Source organism: Chrysochloris asiatica, unplaced genomic scaffold (assembly GCF_000296735.1).
Source record: "Chrysochloris asiatica unplaced genomic scaffold, ChrAsi1.0 scaffold00024, whole genome shotgun sequence".
Classification (NCBI taxonomy): Eukaryota; Metazoa; Chordata; class Mammalia; order Afrosoricida; family Chrysochloridae; genus Chrysochloris; species Chrysochloris asiatica.
This window is the reverse complement of record NW_006408542.1, coordinates 20848507-20865259: the sequence shown is the minus strand read 5'-3', so window position 1 is coordinate 20865259 and position 16753 is coordinate 20848507. Positions and strand designations below refer to the sequence as shown.

Sequence of the window (16753 nt, the reverse complement as noted above, 5' to 3'; positions counted from 1 at the left end):
GCCCCATTTTAGGTATTCCAATCAGTTATAGGCAGAAGACAGACTTACAAGCTTTCTATGGTGATATTTCTGGCTATTCCTTAATCTCCCCCTCAAGTTGTCTATTTTATAACGGTATGCAAGGGAAACCAAGATTCAAAAGACATCCAACCCCAATTGCATGAACCTCTGCAATTGGGCCCCATGGAGCCGCGGTAGCTGCCTTCCTACTTCATTCAGCCCAGCATCTTCGCTGACGGCTCTGCTCCGATGCCATGGCCTATGTGGAAGACGGCAGAGGAACCTGGTGCCCTAGCCTCTCACTCCGGGAGCAGAGGCTCCAAGTCAGGGGGCGACAAAATGTTCTCGCTTAAGAAGTGGAACGCGGTGGCCATGTGGAGCTGGGACGTGGAGTGTGATACGTGCACCATCTGCAGGGTCCAGGTAGGTGATGGATGCCTGTCTTAGATGTCAAGCTGAAAACAAACAAGAGGATTGTGTTGTGGTCTGGGGAGAATGTGATCATTCCTTCCACAACTGCTGCATGTCCCTGTGGCTGAAACAGAACAATCATTCCCCCATGCCAGCAGGACTGGGTGGCCCAAAGAATCAGCAAATGAGAATGGAGAGAGGCTTTCTTAATGCAGTGGTTCAGAGCCCTGGTCCATCTTGTTGTCAAGTGCCCATAAAGGCTTCAACCCTCCGGGGAATTCATTCATTAAATATGAGGAGATGAATCGGTGGTCCTTTGGCACTCATCAAAGGCATGGTTTCACATTTTGTCCGTTGTATTTTCAGAAACTCTCTACAATTATAAGAAAATTTATTAAAGATTTCCTATCCATGTGGTGCATCTCACACACTGCTTCAAAGTGCTATATAAGAGGAGAGAACTACAAATTGAGTGTCCTTTATAATTTACCTATTGATACCCAAGGGACTGTGGACGCAGCTCCATTCAGAGAACTTTTGGCATGCATGTGGTTGATCAATCACAAAACAGAGAGAGTATTACGGTAACAAAATATAGCTCGAAACCCAACTCTTTGTTCCTGATCGTTTGTGTGTGTGTGCAGAAGGAGGATGTAATTCATGAGATCTTTGGTGTAAGGTTGGGCATTTACCAATGATATGGTAAATGCAATTTAACCTTCTAGTATATGAGATTTTGATTGACTTATGTTATCATCTTTGATTAATCAAGAAAACCTAGATGTGCACTCACTCAACTGTTACTTTCCTTGAGTTCTAAATGGCATACATATTTTGATGTTCTGGTTCAATTATGTTGGAATGTAACTGTGTTGGGTGGAATGTCAATGAGGGGAAACATGTACCGTGTCCCACTTTACCCTGGGCTCAAAATTTTATTGTATCACATACTGTTTTAATAAATCATTTATTAAAAAAAAAAAAAAGACATCCATACATCTTAACATTTTTTCCCCCCTCTTACCTCTTCAAACCAAGCCTCAATCCCTGTATCCCAGAGCCGTTGTTCCAAGGTTGTGCATACATCATTTACCTCTGTCCCACTATGCCGGTGCAAACCTGCCTTCCTGTTCTCCCATCCACCTTGTTCTTCCATTCCCTCCTCTCCCCCCTCAAGGTTTATTCTTTAGTGCTACACCAGGATTCCTTATACATGACTAGAATACTCCAAAACCAAACCCACTGCCATAAACTTCATTCTGACCCCATAGGGCACTTAGTGAGTTTTCCACTTGCAGTCTTGTGGTCAGCAGCTCAACACTTAAACCACAGAGCCACCAGGGTTCCTTAGGGATAGAAAATCCTTGAATTCATCCTACCAAAGAAGGCATAAAAATCATAGGTGATGTTTAAAATTATTTCAATTATTTCCTTAATTGCACTTCTTTTGACTTTTACAATGCAAAAAAAACATCCCTTTCAAAAGTAAAAATATTTTAGGACATCTTAACCTCGTAGTAAGGAGCTCTGGTAGCACAGTGGTTATGAATCGGGCTGCTAATCTCATGGTCAGCAGTTCGAAACTACCAGCTGTTCCACGGGAGAGATGAGTCTTTCTGCTCCGTTAGATTTACAGCCTCAGAAAACCTGTGCAGGGTCGCTGAGTCAGAATTGACTCCATGCCACAGAACCATCTCATAATGCAGATTGACTGCAACTTACAATGGATTTCTATTCTAATGACTGTCCTATGTCAGTTTTGAGTGAAGTCTAATATCTCACTAATTTTTTTTCAAGTAGCTTTACAAATCGTCTTTGGGGATTGGAAATATTACACATAAGCTAACAGATACATTTTAACATTGCATATACTATATATCACTAATGCTAAGATGAACAAAACACAAAGTCCTAAGTGTGGTTTGTCATAGCCTGATTATGTGGTAAGTTGGGGACTGTTGTTAAATACAGGTAAGTTGGTCCTGACTCATAGTGACCCTGTATAGCGTTTCCAGGAAGAAGCTGGTGGGTTTGAACTGCTGACCCTGTATTTCACAGTGCAGTGCTGATCCTACAGCGTCACACCAGTTCAAGTTGGGACTACTTGTAACTTTTTTAGGTAACAAAATAAAATGCATCTGTACTTTTATGATGTAAGATATTGAGAAACTTTGGTGCATTAAACACTGATTCTAACTGATCCAACTAAAACATTCACACTTCAGAACATCATCAATTCTGCTTGAAGGGATAGTGTGGTGCCAAAGTATCAATCTTTTTCTAAAATGCAAACTTAAAATTCATTATGAATAAAATGGACTTTTCTATGTAGTTAAATAAAAGAAGTAGAATACATATATTTATACTGACTATACATGATTAAAAGGACTCTAATAAAACTGTATTTCATATGTAATTGATGCTCAGGACAATTCTTACCCTATTATTTAAGTGTATGCTATGAAACTTTATTCAATTATTAGAACAAAATTAGGAAATTCAGTTTTTAAAGGTTTTTATTTCATAATCCATAAAAAATTAAAGAAATTAGAGAAAATAATATGTACAAGACTCAAAAAGCATACAGAAAGGCAGCTTTTAATCATACATGAATGAGACAATTGTGGAAGTATATTTAATGTACACTCTCCAATACTGTACATAAATAATTTTAACTAGGCAGTAAAACCTTTTAGGTTTTGCATAAGCTATGCATATATAAGACACTTGTCAAATTTTAAGACTGATAAAGCCAATTTCAAGTTGCTTATATTTTGAGTACAAGTTTCACTATTACAAAAATGTGATGTTAACTAACAAAACAATATAGCAGTCCTCGATCTTCCCTTCTTCTCATGTTCATACACTTGTCATCTGAGACCATGTTAATTTCCATTCTTGCAGTTACTCCCCAAATTAGAGAAGTTATGCATTCACTTTCTATTTATCTCACCCATCTCCTTTATCTGAAATAGAAAAAAAAGATTCTCAAAAACAGCTTTCCATTCTGTAAATAGCTAAAAACAAAACAAAAACTCTACAAGGAAGAAAGCAAGATGGCCTCTCCTTTTACATCAAAGACTTATTTAAAAAGGGGGAAAAAAGAAAAAGTTGCGTTTACAAAGAAATACATTGAATACAAGACCCAAACTGCTACTGAAATAAAATATGGCCCAAGTGACTATGGAAAGTAACAGACAAGCGGCTCTGTAAGAGTGGGTAGGATTATTAAATGAAGAGCTAGTTAATTTTCTACTATCAATCTTTTATTTTATAGTTGAGGAAACTGAAGCTCAAAGTGAAGCAACTTGTCTTAGACAGTAACAAAGCAACTTGTCTTAGACAGTAACAGTTATAACTGAGACAACAATGCTGATGATGACTACTATTGGAAAACAACTGCTCATGAAGCAAACATGGTACCAATACGTCACCCAGATTATTATGTAATCCTTACACAACAGGCTGCTATTATCCTCATCTTATAGATGAGGAAATTTTGAGGCTTAAAGAAGTTAAATAACTGTCCAGCTAATAAGAGGTGAAGGCCAGATCTGTTTTGCCTTTAACCACACCACACCACTGAGCACAGCCCTACTCTGCCAGCACCATTCTGTTCACCAGTTAGGAATCAATTTAGAGAAGGTCCCTCAGACCTGTGGTCACTAGACCAGGTAAACCAGATATCTATGACAGTATGGTCGGTGGTTCAGACTCACCAGCCACCATCTTAGAAACCCTATACAGGGTTGCTATGAGTCAGAACCAACTTGACAGTGCTTAACAACAACAAATGATCCGGAATTGACTTGAAGGCACAAAACGACATATTGATACTTAATAATATAAAAAATTATAGGCTTCTACTATTTTCTATGAAGCAGAATTCAATATAAGGTGGTCTGTCATAAAACTCATTGAAAAGAATTTCATAGAGGCCCATTCTACGACTGTCTTCCAAAGGAAAGATCCTAAGAACTATACTTCATCCTTTATACTAATTGAAGTCAGTGTCTAGAAAGGTACTTACTTATTCAGTATAAGAGATTATATAGGGTTTTTTTAATTCAAGCAATCCTTGGATTATCAACAAGGTTCAGTTCCTACGTCTGTGGTTAGTAGTATGTGTACGTAAGTCAGAACAGTTCATAAGTTAGGTACAAGTCATATCTAAAGTCAGTAAAATATCTTTCTATGCATAAAAACATTAAAGAAAGACTTGGAGATACAGGAAAATATCTTAACATAATAAAATAAGAATAATAATGTTTTGATGTGTGTTACAAAATAGCTTCTGTTTGTTATTACTAAGCATTATATGTACCTCAAGTGTTAAATATAATAGACTTTACAGAGGTTGATTTGTAAGTATGGCTGTATATGGGTTATCTATACTTGGAGCCCCTTGGTGACACAGTTAACAAACTCCGCGGCTAACAAAGGTTGAAGGTTCAAGTTTGCCCAGAGACTTCTTTGGTAGAAATGCCTGGCAATCTATGTTCAAAAATCAGTTATTGAAAACCCTATGGAGCACATCACTACACTAACATATATGGGGTCACCAGGAGTTTTGAGCAATTGGTAACTGCTTTTATTATATGAGTAATCCATTTACCTCAGCCTTCTCATACTTTGTCATTCTTTTCTTTCTGGAAATAACCTGAAAAGAAGAAAAATGATTACTATTTAAAAACTGCTACCTAAACAAAAAGTTGGTTTAAATTGGCATATATACTTTTAAAGAACAGAGTTCCTACCTAAACAAACTCAGTTTCAAAATATATCCACACACATTGTTTTTTTAAACTGAAATTTCATTACTAAACTTGAGGGGAAAAAAGAAAATACTGAAACCAATAAAACAAACCAAAAAAAAAAAATCTATCCGAAACACAATGAAATTTAACAGCTTATACCTTTTTCCATGTTATTGTTGTCCAATGATTTCTGTGTTGCATTGGGTTACTTCTCTTTGGAATGAACACAAACACGGATCTCTTCCAATCAATTGGCCAGGTAGCTGTCTTACAAATTTCTTGCCATAGATGAGTAAGTGCCTCCAGTGTTGGGTCAGTTCACTGACAGATTTCTTGGAACCTTGTTCTTTGCCAATACCTTTAATGCACCTTGAACTTCTTCCTTCAGTACCACTGACTGTTTGATCATTTGCTACCTCTTAAAATGGTTGAACACCAACCATTTCTTTCTGGTACAGTGACTCTGTGTATTGCTTCCATTTTCTTTTGATATTTTCTGCATTACTCAATATTTTGTTCAAAAAATCTTTCAGTATTACAAGTCCAGGTTTGAATTTTTTCTTCAGTTCTTTCAGCTTGACAAATGTTGCGTGTTCTTCCTTTTTGGTTTTTCAACTCCAGGTCTTTGCACATTTCATTATAATATTTGACTTTATGTCCTTTTTAATTTTCTGTTCAGCTCTTTTACCTAATTTCTTCCATTTGCTTTAGCGTTTCTATGGAGGAAAACAAGTTTCAGAGTCTCTTCTGACATCCATTTTGTTTTTTTCTTGTCTTAATGATCTTTCGCTTTCTTCCTGTATACTGTTCTTGATGTCACCCCCACAACTCTTCTGGTATTTGGTCATTAGGGTCTAATGCATCATATCTGTTCTTGAGATAATCTCTAAATTCAGGTGGGATGTGTTCTAGGTCATAGTTTGGCTCTCGTGGAATTGCTTTAATTTTCTTCAGCTTCAGCCTGAACTTGCATATGAGCAGTTGGTGGCGTGTTCCTCAGTTAGCTCCTGCCTTGTTTTGGCTGATGATATGGAGCTTTTCTACTGTCTCTTTCCACAGATGTCATCAATTTGATTTATATGTATTCTATCTTGTGAGGTCCATGTGTATAGTCGTCTTTTATATTAATTTTAAAAACTATTTGCAATGAGTAAGTCACTGGTCTTGCAAAATTCTATCATGCAATCTCCAGTGTCATTTCCATCACCAAGGCCATATATTCTAACTACTGATTCTTCCTCTTTGTTTTCAACCAATCACCAGTAATTATCAATACATTTTGATTGCATGCTTGATTAATTTCAGACTGAAGAAGTTGGTAGAATTCTTCAATTTCATCATCATTGGCTTTAGTGGTTGGTGTGTAAATTTGAGTAATATTGGTATTAACTTGTCTTCCTTGTAGGCGTATGGATATTATCCTGTCACAGACAGCACTGTATTTCAAGACAGATTTTGAAATGTTCCTTTTTTTTCCCAATTTGAAAATTTTAATTACAAATACATTAAAGTAGAATCATGGTTTTGTTATCCTTCAAATATCAACTTAAACAATTCTTTCCAAACACTAATTTTTAAATTTATTGAGGTTTAATTTGTTGTTTGTTAGGTTCAGCTGAGTTGCTTCTGACTCAGAGCAACCCTATGGACAACAGAAACAAACACTGCCCTGCCCTGTGCCATCTTCACATTGTTGTCATGTTTGAACCCATTGTTGCTACCACTGTGTCAATCCAACTTGTTGGAGATCTTCCTCATTTCCGCTGACCCTCCACTTTACCAGCATGATGTCCTTCTCTAGGGACTGGTCCTTCCTGATAACGTGTCCAAAATATAAGAGACAAAGTCACACCATCCTTGCTTCCAAAGAGCACCTTAGCTGTACTTCTTTCAAGACATGTTTGCTCTTCGAACAGTTCACAGCACCCTCAATATGCTTTGACAATACCACAATCCAAGTGCATCGATTCTTCTTCAGTGTTCCTTATTCACCGTCCAGCTTTCACATGCATATAAGGTGACTGAAAAAAACCGTCTTTGCTCTCGAACACTTTCAAGAGATCTTGTGCAGCAGATTTGACTAATGTAATTAGTCATATGATTTCGTGACCACTGCTTCCATAAGCACTGTTTGTGGATCCAAACAAACTGAAGTCTTTGACAACTTCAATCTTTTCTCCATTTATCATGATACTTATTGGTCTGGTGGTGAGGACTTTCATTTTCTTAACATTGAGGTGCAATCCATACTGAAGGCTGTAGTCTTTGATCTTCATTAGTAGAAATGTTCTTTTTGATGTTAAATGTGATGCTATTCCTCTTCAATCTGTCATTCCCGGCATAGCAAACCATAAGAATGTCAGTTTCAAAATGGCTAATACCAGTTCATTTTGGCTCACTTATGCCTTGTATATCAATCTAGATATGCATTCCATCTAATTTTGACAACTTCCAATTTTCCTTGATTCATACTTCACACATTCTACATTCTAACTATTAATATAAGAGTAATATATAAAAACATATGCATCTAAGTTTTGGGGTCTAAAAATGGGTTCACGCGATATCATCTCCCTCTTTGAAACCTGTATTAACATTGGAGGAATCCTTCTAAGCAATGTAGGGGCTCCTAAAATGTAAATTCCACAAATGGGTAAAACAAATTTATTTTTTCAGTTTAGGAGGATAGAAATCCAAATTGAGGATGCCAGCTCTCGGAGAAGACTATCTGTTTTGGAGGAAGTTCTTTGACTCTTTGAACGTCTACAATCTTCATGTGGATTGGCATCTCTCTTCCGGATCATCTGGTTTGTTTTTGTTTTTTCTTGCTTGTTTAATCTCTTTAATATCACAAGAGGTTAATTCAAAATATAACTTAGATCCTGTCTCAATAGCACAACAAAAACTATCAACCCCCAAATATGATTATAACTAGAGATTAGGATTTACAACACGTATTTTGGGGGACATATCCAATTCATAACACCTTCCAATTAAAAGACATATCCATTCTCCTACTGATACACATACTGTTTTCATAATCACTCATAATCTTTAATATAATTTCCTATGTACTTGTGTTTTCATTTTAATAGGACAATTCATTGTCTACAGTTAAATTTTCAAGTGTTTATTTGGAATTCATCTTTTATGAACTGTCTACATCTATTGCCTTTTCTTTACGTGGTTTTATTTCTTCCTCATGAGTTTGTTGAGTTTCCACATTTGATGTATTTTGTTTGCTGTTAAGTGCCATCGAGTAGGTTTCGACTCATACTGGCCCAATATAAGGTTTCCAACCTTCTTTGGTTTATGTATCATCGACATTTTCACTTTACAGTGTCTTTTCTATAAAAAAAATCTTAAATTTTTAATGAAATCAAATATGTATCTCTTTTTCTTCATTGGTTTTAGATTTCTTGCCTCACCTAAAGGATTTTGCTTACAAGGTGATAAAGACATTATCTAAATTATTCCTTTCACATTGTTGTGCTGTGTGACATGTGAATGAATTATTCTCACATACCTGGGCAATGTAGCCAGCCCTGGAAAGGTGGATAGCCAAGTGTGATCATTTCATTAAACTAAAATGTAAATTCTCATACACCTTTAGATCATTTATAAAATTCTGTTGTACTGATTAAGATTTCCTGTTGCTAAATCATGCTTATATTTCTACAATAAACCCTGCTAGTCCAGGGGAGGAGTCCTGATGTGGCACATGGGCTAAGGCACTAGACAGCAAGGTTGGTTTGAACCTCAAGTTCGGTGGTTCTGATTCATCACCCTTTCCTTGGAAACCCTATGTAGGGCCCTATGAGTCAGAAACAAGTCAATGACACTTTAACAACAACAAGTCTAGGGAATACACAACTTATCTAAAGAACTGTTACAGCTTAATTTATTATTTAGATTTATTCATATTTATCATCTTTTATTCTTCTTTTTAAAAATACAATGGGTACAATACCCTCAATGTAACAGCATTCTTCTCACTTACTCCCAGGTAGCTATTGTTCCTTTCCTGCCCCTTCTTGCTTTCTTCAGCTTTGTTTTATATAAATGTTCCCCTTTTGGTCTCTTCGTTAGGTTAATTATTCTGAGGAGTACATTTCTCCCTGGAGTCCTAGTGTGGCACTGTAGGATAAGTACTTGACCATGAGGTAGTTTGAACTGCAAGGTTTGCTCCTTGGAAACACTATGCAGGGTTGCTGTGAGTCAGAACTAGCCTGATGGCACTTAATAACATATTTTTCCCTGGTGTTATTATTCACTTCATGGACCTATTGTTTGGCTGAGAGATGATCCTCTGATCAGGCTTAAAGAGCATCTGAAAGCCACAATTTTAGGGGTTCTGCCAGTCTCTATCAGATCAGTTAAGTGTGGTTTTTATTTATGAATTTGGATTTTGTTCTACCTTTCTTTTCTATGCTAATCTTACTTTTCTGTTCTATTATTTCAATTTATCGAAAGATTTGAAAATTCAGGTATTTTGCCGAATCCTGGCAGAAGTGTTGTATTATTTGTAGTGGTGGGGAGAACTGAAGAACATTTGCTGTTTGATGCTTTTTTCAGATTAGTATCTTTTCTTACTTCATAAAGTGATGTTTAGAAATAGAATAGATTAATTCACTACAGAATTATAAGAATGCAGATTTTGTTTCATTATTATGCTTAGGAACCAGACTGTAGACTTTTCATATACTACCTTTTCTTGAAATAAACTCTCACATGGATACTTTTCTTGGCATTATACTCACCAGCACAATAATTCCAACGACAACTGCTACTGTCACAACCACAATGACAGCAATAATTCCAGCTGTTAGGCCTTGCATTGAAAATTCAGGTGCTTTCTCATCGACATAGTATATTAAAGTTTTACCAGGATCCAGATCCAGCTGCTCCCCATTTACACTCAGGTCCATACTACTACTGGAACGAAACAATGATTCACCTTTTATCTGCAATGAGGAGAAAATTCATGAAAGATATGTAAGGAGACCAACCATGGCCATATACCACTATATACCAGTTATATACCCAAAGAACTACTTTCAAAAATATAAATGATACAGGGAAGAGGTGGAACAGGTGATGAAATGAAATGTAAGATTTGTGGAATGAAAAATTGATGATCTGCTCTGCAAACCCTCACTCAATTCACAATTAAAAAAAAAAAGACTGCTTCAGGCATAACAAATCTGGTATACTAAAACTCTAAAAAGTTTTACTGTGGGAAAATTTAAAATACATACAAAAGTAGTGGTGGTGGTGGCTGTCTGCCACTGAGTCAGTTCCGATTCATAGTGACCCTACCTTGTATAGGATTTCAGAAACTGTAAAAATTTATGGGAACAGAAAGCCTTATCTTTCTCCCATGGAGCAGCTCGTAGATTCAAACTGCTGAACTTGTGGTTATCAGCCCGGCTTGTAATCCACTACACTACCAGGGCTCCTTAAATACAACAGTTGTTGTGTGCCGTGGAGTCGATTCCGACTCATAGCGACCCTGCACAGGGTTTCCGAGGCTGTTAATCTTTACAGGAGCAGAACACCTTATCTTTCTCCCGCGGAGCAGCTGGTAGTTTCAAACTGCTGACCTTGCGGTTGGCAGCCCGATTCGTAACCACTACGCTACCAGAGCTCCTTAAATACAACAGTAGGAATATTTATATAATGAAGCTCCATATACTTATCACCCAGATTAAATATCAACACATAGCCAATCTTATTTGATTTATTCTTCCTTCTAAGCTAATTTTCTAAAAAGCAAATCCCAGAAATTATCTCATTATAGCATATAAACATTTAAGTAATATATTTTTAAAACATCCAGTTACTCAGCATTTATTACAGGGCTTCTTATTCATGGAAATTAAAAATATAATTTGTAAACAAACAAACTAACACTAACAAGGTGGTAAAAGACAAGGATTATGACAGAAAACACGTTCTAGGCACAACAATATGATGAAAAGCAAATATATACAAAGAAGTTAGAAATGTTATGTGAGTAGAAGGGACAAAATTAACTGCAGCAGAAGAACCACTTGGAGAATAATCAGAGATAAGATTGGAACTGCAAATGGAGAAACCGGTGACAAAACCTTGAATATACTGATAAAGAACATTACATTCCTGAATATAGAATAAAATAAGATTATACATACATCTTTTTCAAAATAATAAGCCACATCAGCTATGTCCACTTCATTCTGAGTTTTCTGAGAAGAATTTTGTACCAGATCAATAGTGATCATATTATTCTCATACTGAGGAGAAAAATGAAAAATGCAAATTAATATAACCAAAATCCTACAAAATATCATTATTTTAATAACCAGAAAATTCAGTGTTAAGTTTTCTGTAATATATACATGCACCATTATTTCTTATCATTAGAGGATAATTTATCAGTATTAGCTCAAAATCTTTGAGATGTCTTTAAATCTATGTAAGAGTAATAAGACAGCAATGCAACTAAAGATAATTACAAATGTTTTCTTTTTCCCCCAAACAAAATAGAATTTTCTTCTTCTGAAGAGTTTTTAAAACAAGATATCAAAATATCTTCTTTTTGAGTTAAAATACTTTAAAACCAAAATGCTAAAGAAACATAGTCCACAATGCAGTATGCATGTATTATGTTCTATTTTTTGAGAGTAAAAAAATGAATATTCCTTTCTAAGAATCTTTTATAAAATATATTCATTTTAAACCAGAAGAATTTAATAAATTTTTATTTCCTTTAAATAATTCCATCACTTTAATTCAAGTATTTTTTCTGAGTTGAAAAGAGGTAAGGAAGGACTAATGGGTTAAAGACTAGTTCCTTAAACAGAGAACACAGGGCGAGAGTAGTATCCTGAAGTAAATATTTGCTAAGAGCAATCATAGAAAGAGGCTTTCCCAAGTAAGGCCTTGCTTTAGGGATACTAAAAGATGCTACATGTTATGGGTAAACTAGAGTTTTCAAAGGCTATGGGAAAAGAAAAACAACAAGCGGGAACTCCATACTACAACGTGCTGAGACCTTAATTACTAATCAAACACAGTTGATAACTACTAAAATCTGAAAGTTTTTTATACCCAAACCATACTTTTCCACCCATTTTCTGCTCAAGTTCATTTGCTAAAAACCTTACCTTAATGCTTTGGATGTATTTTTGATCCAGATGATAACGACGTGTGATTACATCCTTAAGAGTGCTGTAAATAATAAAGAATCAGAATTTTAAAAGTACTGCTAAGCAGACGTGGCACTATAGGATAAGCACTGGACCACAAGATGGATTTGAACCTCAAGGTCGCTCCTCGGAAACCCTACACAGGGTCTCTATGAGTCGGAACTGACTCGACAGCACTTAACAACAAGTAAGCAGATAACTTAAGGTTTGTATTTGTTAACTAAACTATAAATATTATTTATACTCTTTGTAACTATCAGTAATAATTGATTCAGGCTAGAATCATCTATTAGTGCTAAAATTGTAGAGTGGCAGTCTGAAGAAAAATAGGATATTTACATAGTATCCAAATACCTGCCCAAAGATTAGTTATTAATTATAAGTGGGGAGGGGGACGGTATCTTTACAGTGGAGAAACCTGGTGGACACGACTTTACCAAAGTTATCATCACTACTTGAGACAAATTGACATCAGGCAACTCTTGCTATGAAAGTACTGAGGACACAAGATCACATTAGTTTTCTTATGTATAACCTAAATTTAATAATGAGACAACACCAGACAAATCTAAATTTGAAGAAATTTCTATAAAACAACTTACCCATATGCTTATTTCATGTAGGAACCCAAGACCATGGTCTCTAGGGACACCAAGGTCAACTGTCATTAAAGTCTACAAAAAGGAGCTCTGGTAGTGTAGTGGTTATGCGTCAGGCTGCTAACCTCAAAGTTGGCATTTTGAAACGATCAGCTATTCCACAGGAAAAAGATGTTTTCTGCTCCTGTAAAGATTTACAGCCTCAGAAACCCTATGCTGGGTCTATATGAATCGGAACTGACTCATAACCACCAGTCTACAAAACCAAGGTTCTACAACCTACTTTGGTGAGTAGAAACTGGGGTCTTAAAAAGTTTTAAGCAGTCATCTAAGGTACAACTATTGTTCTCTCCCCATCAAGAGCAAAGAAAAGTAAGATAAAGATGCAAGGAAACAAGTACTCCAAAGACTAATGGACCATGTGAATGAACATCAGCCTCTATGACACTGAGACAGGAAGAACTAGATGGTACCTGATTACTACCACTAACTGCTCTGAAAGGGACCACATTACAAGGTTTTGGATAGAGTCAGAGAAAAAGGTGGAACAGAATTCAAAATCAAGGAAAGAACAAAATAAAATACAAGTTCACTGGTTAGATAGACTGGTGGAAATCTGAGACTATGGCCCTTAGTCACCATTCAGGTCAGGAAATGAACTCACCCCCTTAGCTCAATTTTCAGGCAAAGAATATACAAGTCTATAGGGAACCACAAGGTCAGCAGTTCAAACCCACCAGCTGCTCCTCAGAAACCCTGTATAGGGTCGCTCAAAGGCACTTAACAACAAAGGGGAAAATAACACTAGAGGTATGTACTCAGAATAATCAACCATTTGAAATCACAAGGACAGCATTTACTCAAGGATAAAGTTCAGATGGGTTAGATAAAAAGAAGGAATGCAATTAAGAAATGCAAGGAGGAGGCAGGAAAAGTGATGTTATACTATGGGGATTGCAACCAATGACATGAAACAAAATGTGTATCAATTGTTGAATAGAAAACTGATTTGCTCTGTAAACCTTCACCCAATTCACAATTAAAAGTTTAAAACCAACAACAAAAATGATAATGTCAGAAAAGAAAAAAATGAGTCATGTAAACAAATGTAGTGCATGATACTGGATCAGGAGGAAAATAAGACAAAAGAACATTACTGATGAAACAGACACAAGACGACATCAATATTAAATTTCCTAAATTTGGAAATCAAACAGTGATTATGTAATGAGACTGTCTCTCCCCTACCTTAGGAAAAGATACACTAAAGTATTTAAGGATTAAGAGAACATCCACAACTTGTTCTTAAAAAAATATCCACACATTCTTAGACAAAGCACACAATTATGCAAAACCAAATATAAAAAGCAAATGTAGAACTCGTCCTATAAGCAGCCTGAGGTAATCTCACAAAACAGTGTGCTACTTACTTGCCCAGAAAATCCCACAAAATCATGCAAATCAAGAGGTTCAAATCCGTGGATCCATTTTAAGAACACCCATGAGAATTCCTAAGACATCAAAGGCATATATATCCAAAAAACCACCAAGTATTTGAAAGATGTCACTTTACAGAAGCAATGTGCGCCATTCTGATATTACAATGGTGGCATTGGTAGGTGTGCCCAGGCCGAACAGTGGGGTTGGACACAGGGTTAGTGGCCCAAAAAGAGTACTGAATTTTAGGGTTTAGATGTGGAATCTCTGATCATTGAGCACATCCAGGTCAACAAAGCCCCAAAGATACACCACCAAAATTACAGAGCTCATGGTCAGATCAGCCCCATGACCACCCTCTGCATCATTAAGATGATCCTCATTGTAGAGGGGCATATTGTTCCTAAATCAGAAGAGGAGGTTGCACAGAAGAAAAAGATTTCCCAGAAGAAAATGAAGAAACAAAAACTTATGGCTTGGGAATAAATTAAGTTTAAAATAAAATGCAAATAAAAGTGAAAAAAAAAGGCAAATGTTACAGAAATTCTTTGTACTTTTCTTGCAGCTCTATTTCACAGAAAGGTTTAAAATATATTTGTTGTTGTTGTTAATTGACATCTACTCAGTTCTGACTCATAGCAGCCCTATATAGGGTTTATGATACTTTATTTTTCAAAAATATAGAAAGCAGTTAGACTTATTGTGGCCTTTCTAATGGTTTAGGTTGGAAAGTTTGAGCACTGACTGTACTAATGAGTTCAATAGCACTTACCTCTCTAAGCTTGCAACATCATAAGGTTTATCTCTTGTTCTGTGTTTTAGTTCAATGATGATCCAACTGTAAAATAAAAAAACAGTATGAATTTGATTCTAACAATTCAGTCTCTTATGTGATACACTCAATAATAAGCTAATACTAACATTCACAAGTGGAATTAAAAGTAGATTAAACAAAATAATTTATATTTTAGATAGGCCCATAGTTTTTTCTCCAACCCTCACATATTCATCATAAATAACTCAACCATCTCTAACCACAACATATAAAGTCAAAGCTGGTCTGGCCATGTGGGACCATGTTTTACTAAAAAGATAAACAGGCAAAAGTGGTCCTGATGGCTTCCTAGCTTCTAGGCAAACTAGCTTGAGTAGGTTTCTGTTCCGTTTCATTAGATAATCTTTAAGACACTCATGGTTGTGTCGGTTCTGACTCATAGCGACTCTGTATAGGGTTTCTGAAGTAGTAAATCTTTAAGGGAGCAGAAAGCCTCATCGTTCTCCTGCAGAGTAGATGGTAGATTCAAACTGTTGACCTCACTGTTAGCACCCCAACATAACACCATTATGCCAGGGCTTCTTTAAGACAACTATAACACTTTTAAAAAACAACAAATGAGCAAATATATAAATATTTCAAATTATTCATATTTATCACTAATCTAACTTCAAAATACTGAAGTGTTAAATAAAATTTAAAGAGTGAAATTAAATTTAGTATGTTATTGATTATGTAAAAAAATTTAAAAACATATGCTGTTGTTAGTTACCATATAGAGTTGGTTCCAACTCATAATGACCTACAACAGAGCAAACCACTGCCTGGTCCTTCACCATTCTCATAATCATTGCTATGTCTAAGCCTACTCTTGCAGCCTCTGTGTCAATCCATCTCGTTGAGGGTCTTCTTCCTTTTTGCTGACCCTCTAACTTTATCAAGCATGATTTTCTTCTCGAGGGACTGGTTTTTCTTGATAATATGTCCAAAGTATGTGAGATAAAGTCTCACCAACTTCACTTTTAAGAAGCATTCTGGCTATATTTCTTCAAAGATACATTAATTCTTCTGGCAGTCCATAGTACACAGAGGCTTCAAAAGTTTCATGGAAAATGAAATTAAAAGATAATGGAGAGTTCTGGGGCAAGATGACAGAGAAGGCAAACGTGATGAACAGGTCATCAGCAACAAGGACATGGGAGACCAAATGAAACAGATATGGATGGTGACTCTGAAACTCAAAGCTTGAGGATAGGTGGACTGCACGCTGACCAGAAAAAGAAGTTGAACAGGAGTGGTGAGAGAAGCAACAGATGAATGTCTGTCTTGGGGACACAGGAGGTTGGTAGTGAAGGGGCTGCAGTCTTCCCTTGTTCCTTTCACCCTTCTGGTAGCTAGTGGCGTGGTTAGTCCTTATTCTCACCTACCCAGCAGCCAGTGGCATTCCTTACTGTACAGTCTTTGCTCTGCCAGACATACCACCTCTGCATCTGGAGGTTTGTGAACTATGCTACAAACATGAAGCAGAGAACTGGGTACACACTTCCAGTCTCTATCACATCTACCTGGAGACAGGTGGTGAGT

General features: G+C 36.3%; 1 protein-coding gene and 2 pseudogenes across 1 annotated transcript in view; 2 read left to right on the top strand and 1 right to left on the bottom strand.

The window, feature by feature from the left end:
- The first annotated feature begins 254 nt into the window (after positions 1 to 254).
- Positions 255 to 539, top strand: LOC102825176 (annotated as a pseudogene).
- Positions 540 to 3344: 2805 nt separating this feature from the next.
- Positions 3345 to 16753, bottom strand: part of LOC102826699 (epithelial cell adhesion molecule-like) — a 21460-nt gene continuing 8051 nt past the window's right edge. The window contains exons 4-9 of the mRNA XM_006839470.1: positions 15167 to 15232; positions 12317 to 12380; positions 11342 to 11443; positions 9929 to 10132; positions 5027 to 5071; positions 3345 to 3377 (exon numbers count right to left, since the gene is read on the bottom strand). Of these exons, the coding sequence (XP_006839533.1) occupies positions 3345 to 3377; positions 5027 to 5071; positions 9929 to 10132; positions 11342 to 11443; positions 12317 to 12380; positions 15167 to 15232 (514 nt within the window). The remainder of the gene's footprint in view (positions 3378 to 5026; positions 5072 to 9928; positions 10133 to 11341; positions 11444 to 12316; positions 12381 to 15166; positions 15233 to 16753) is intronic.
- Positions 13582 to 14880, top strand: LOC102837159 (annotated as a pseudogene).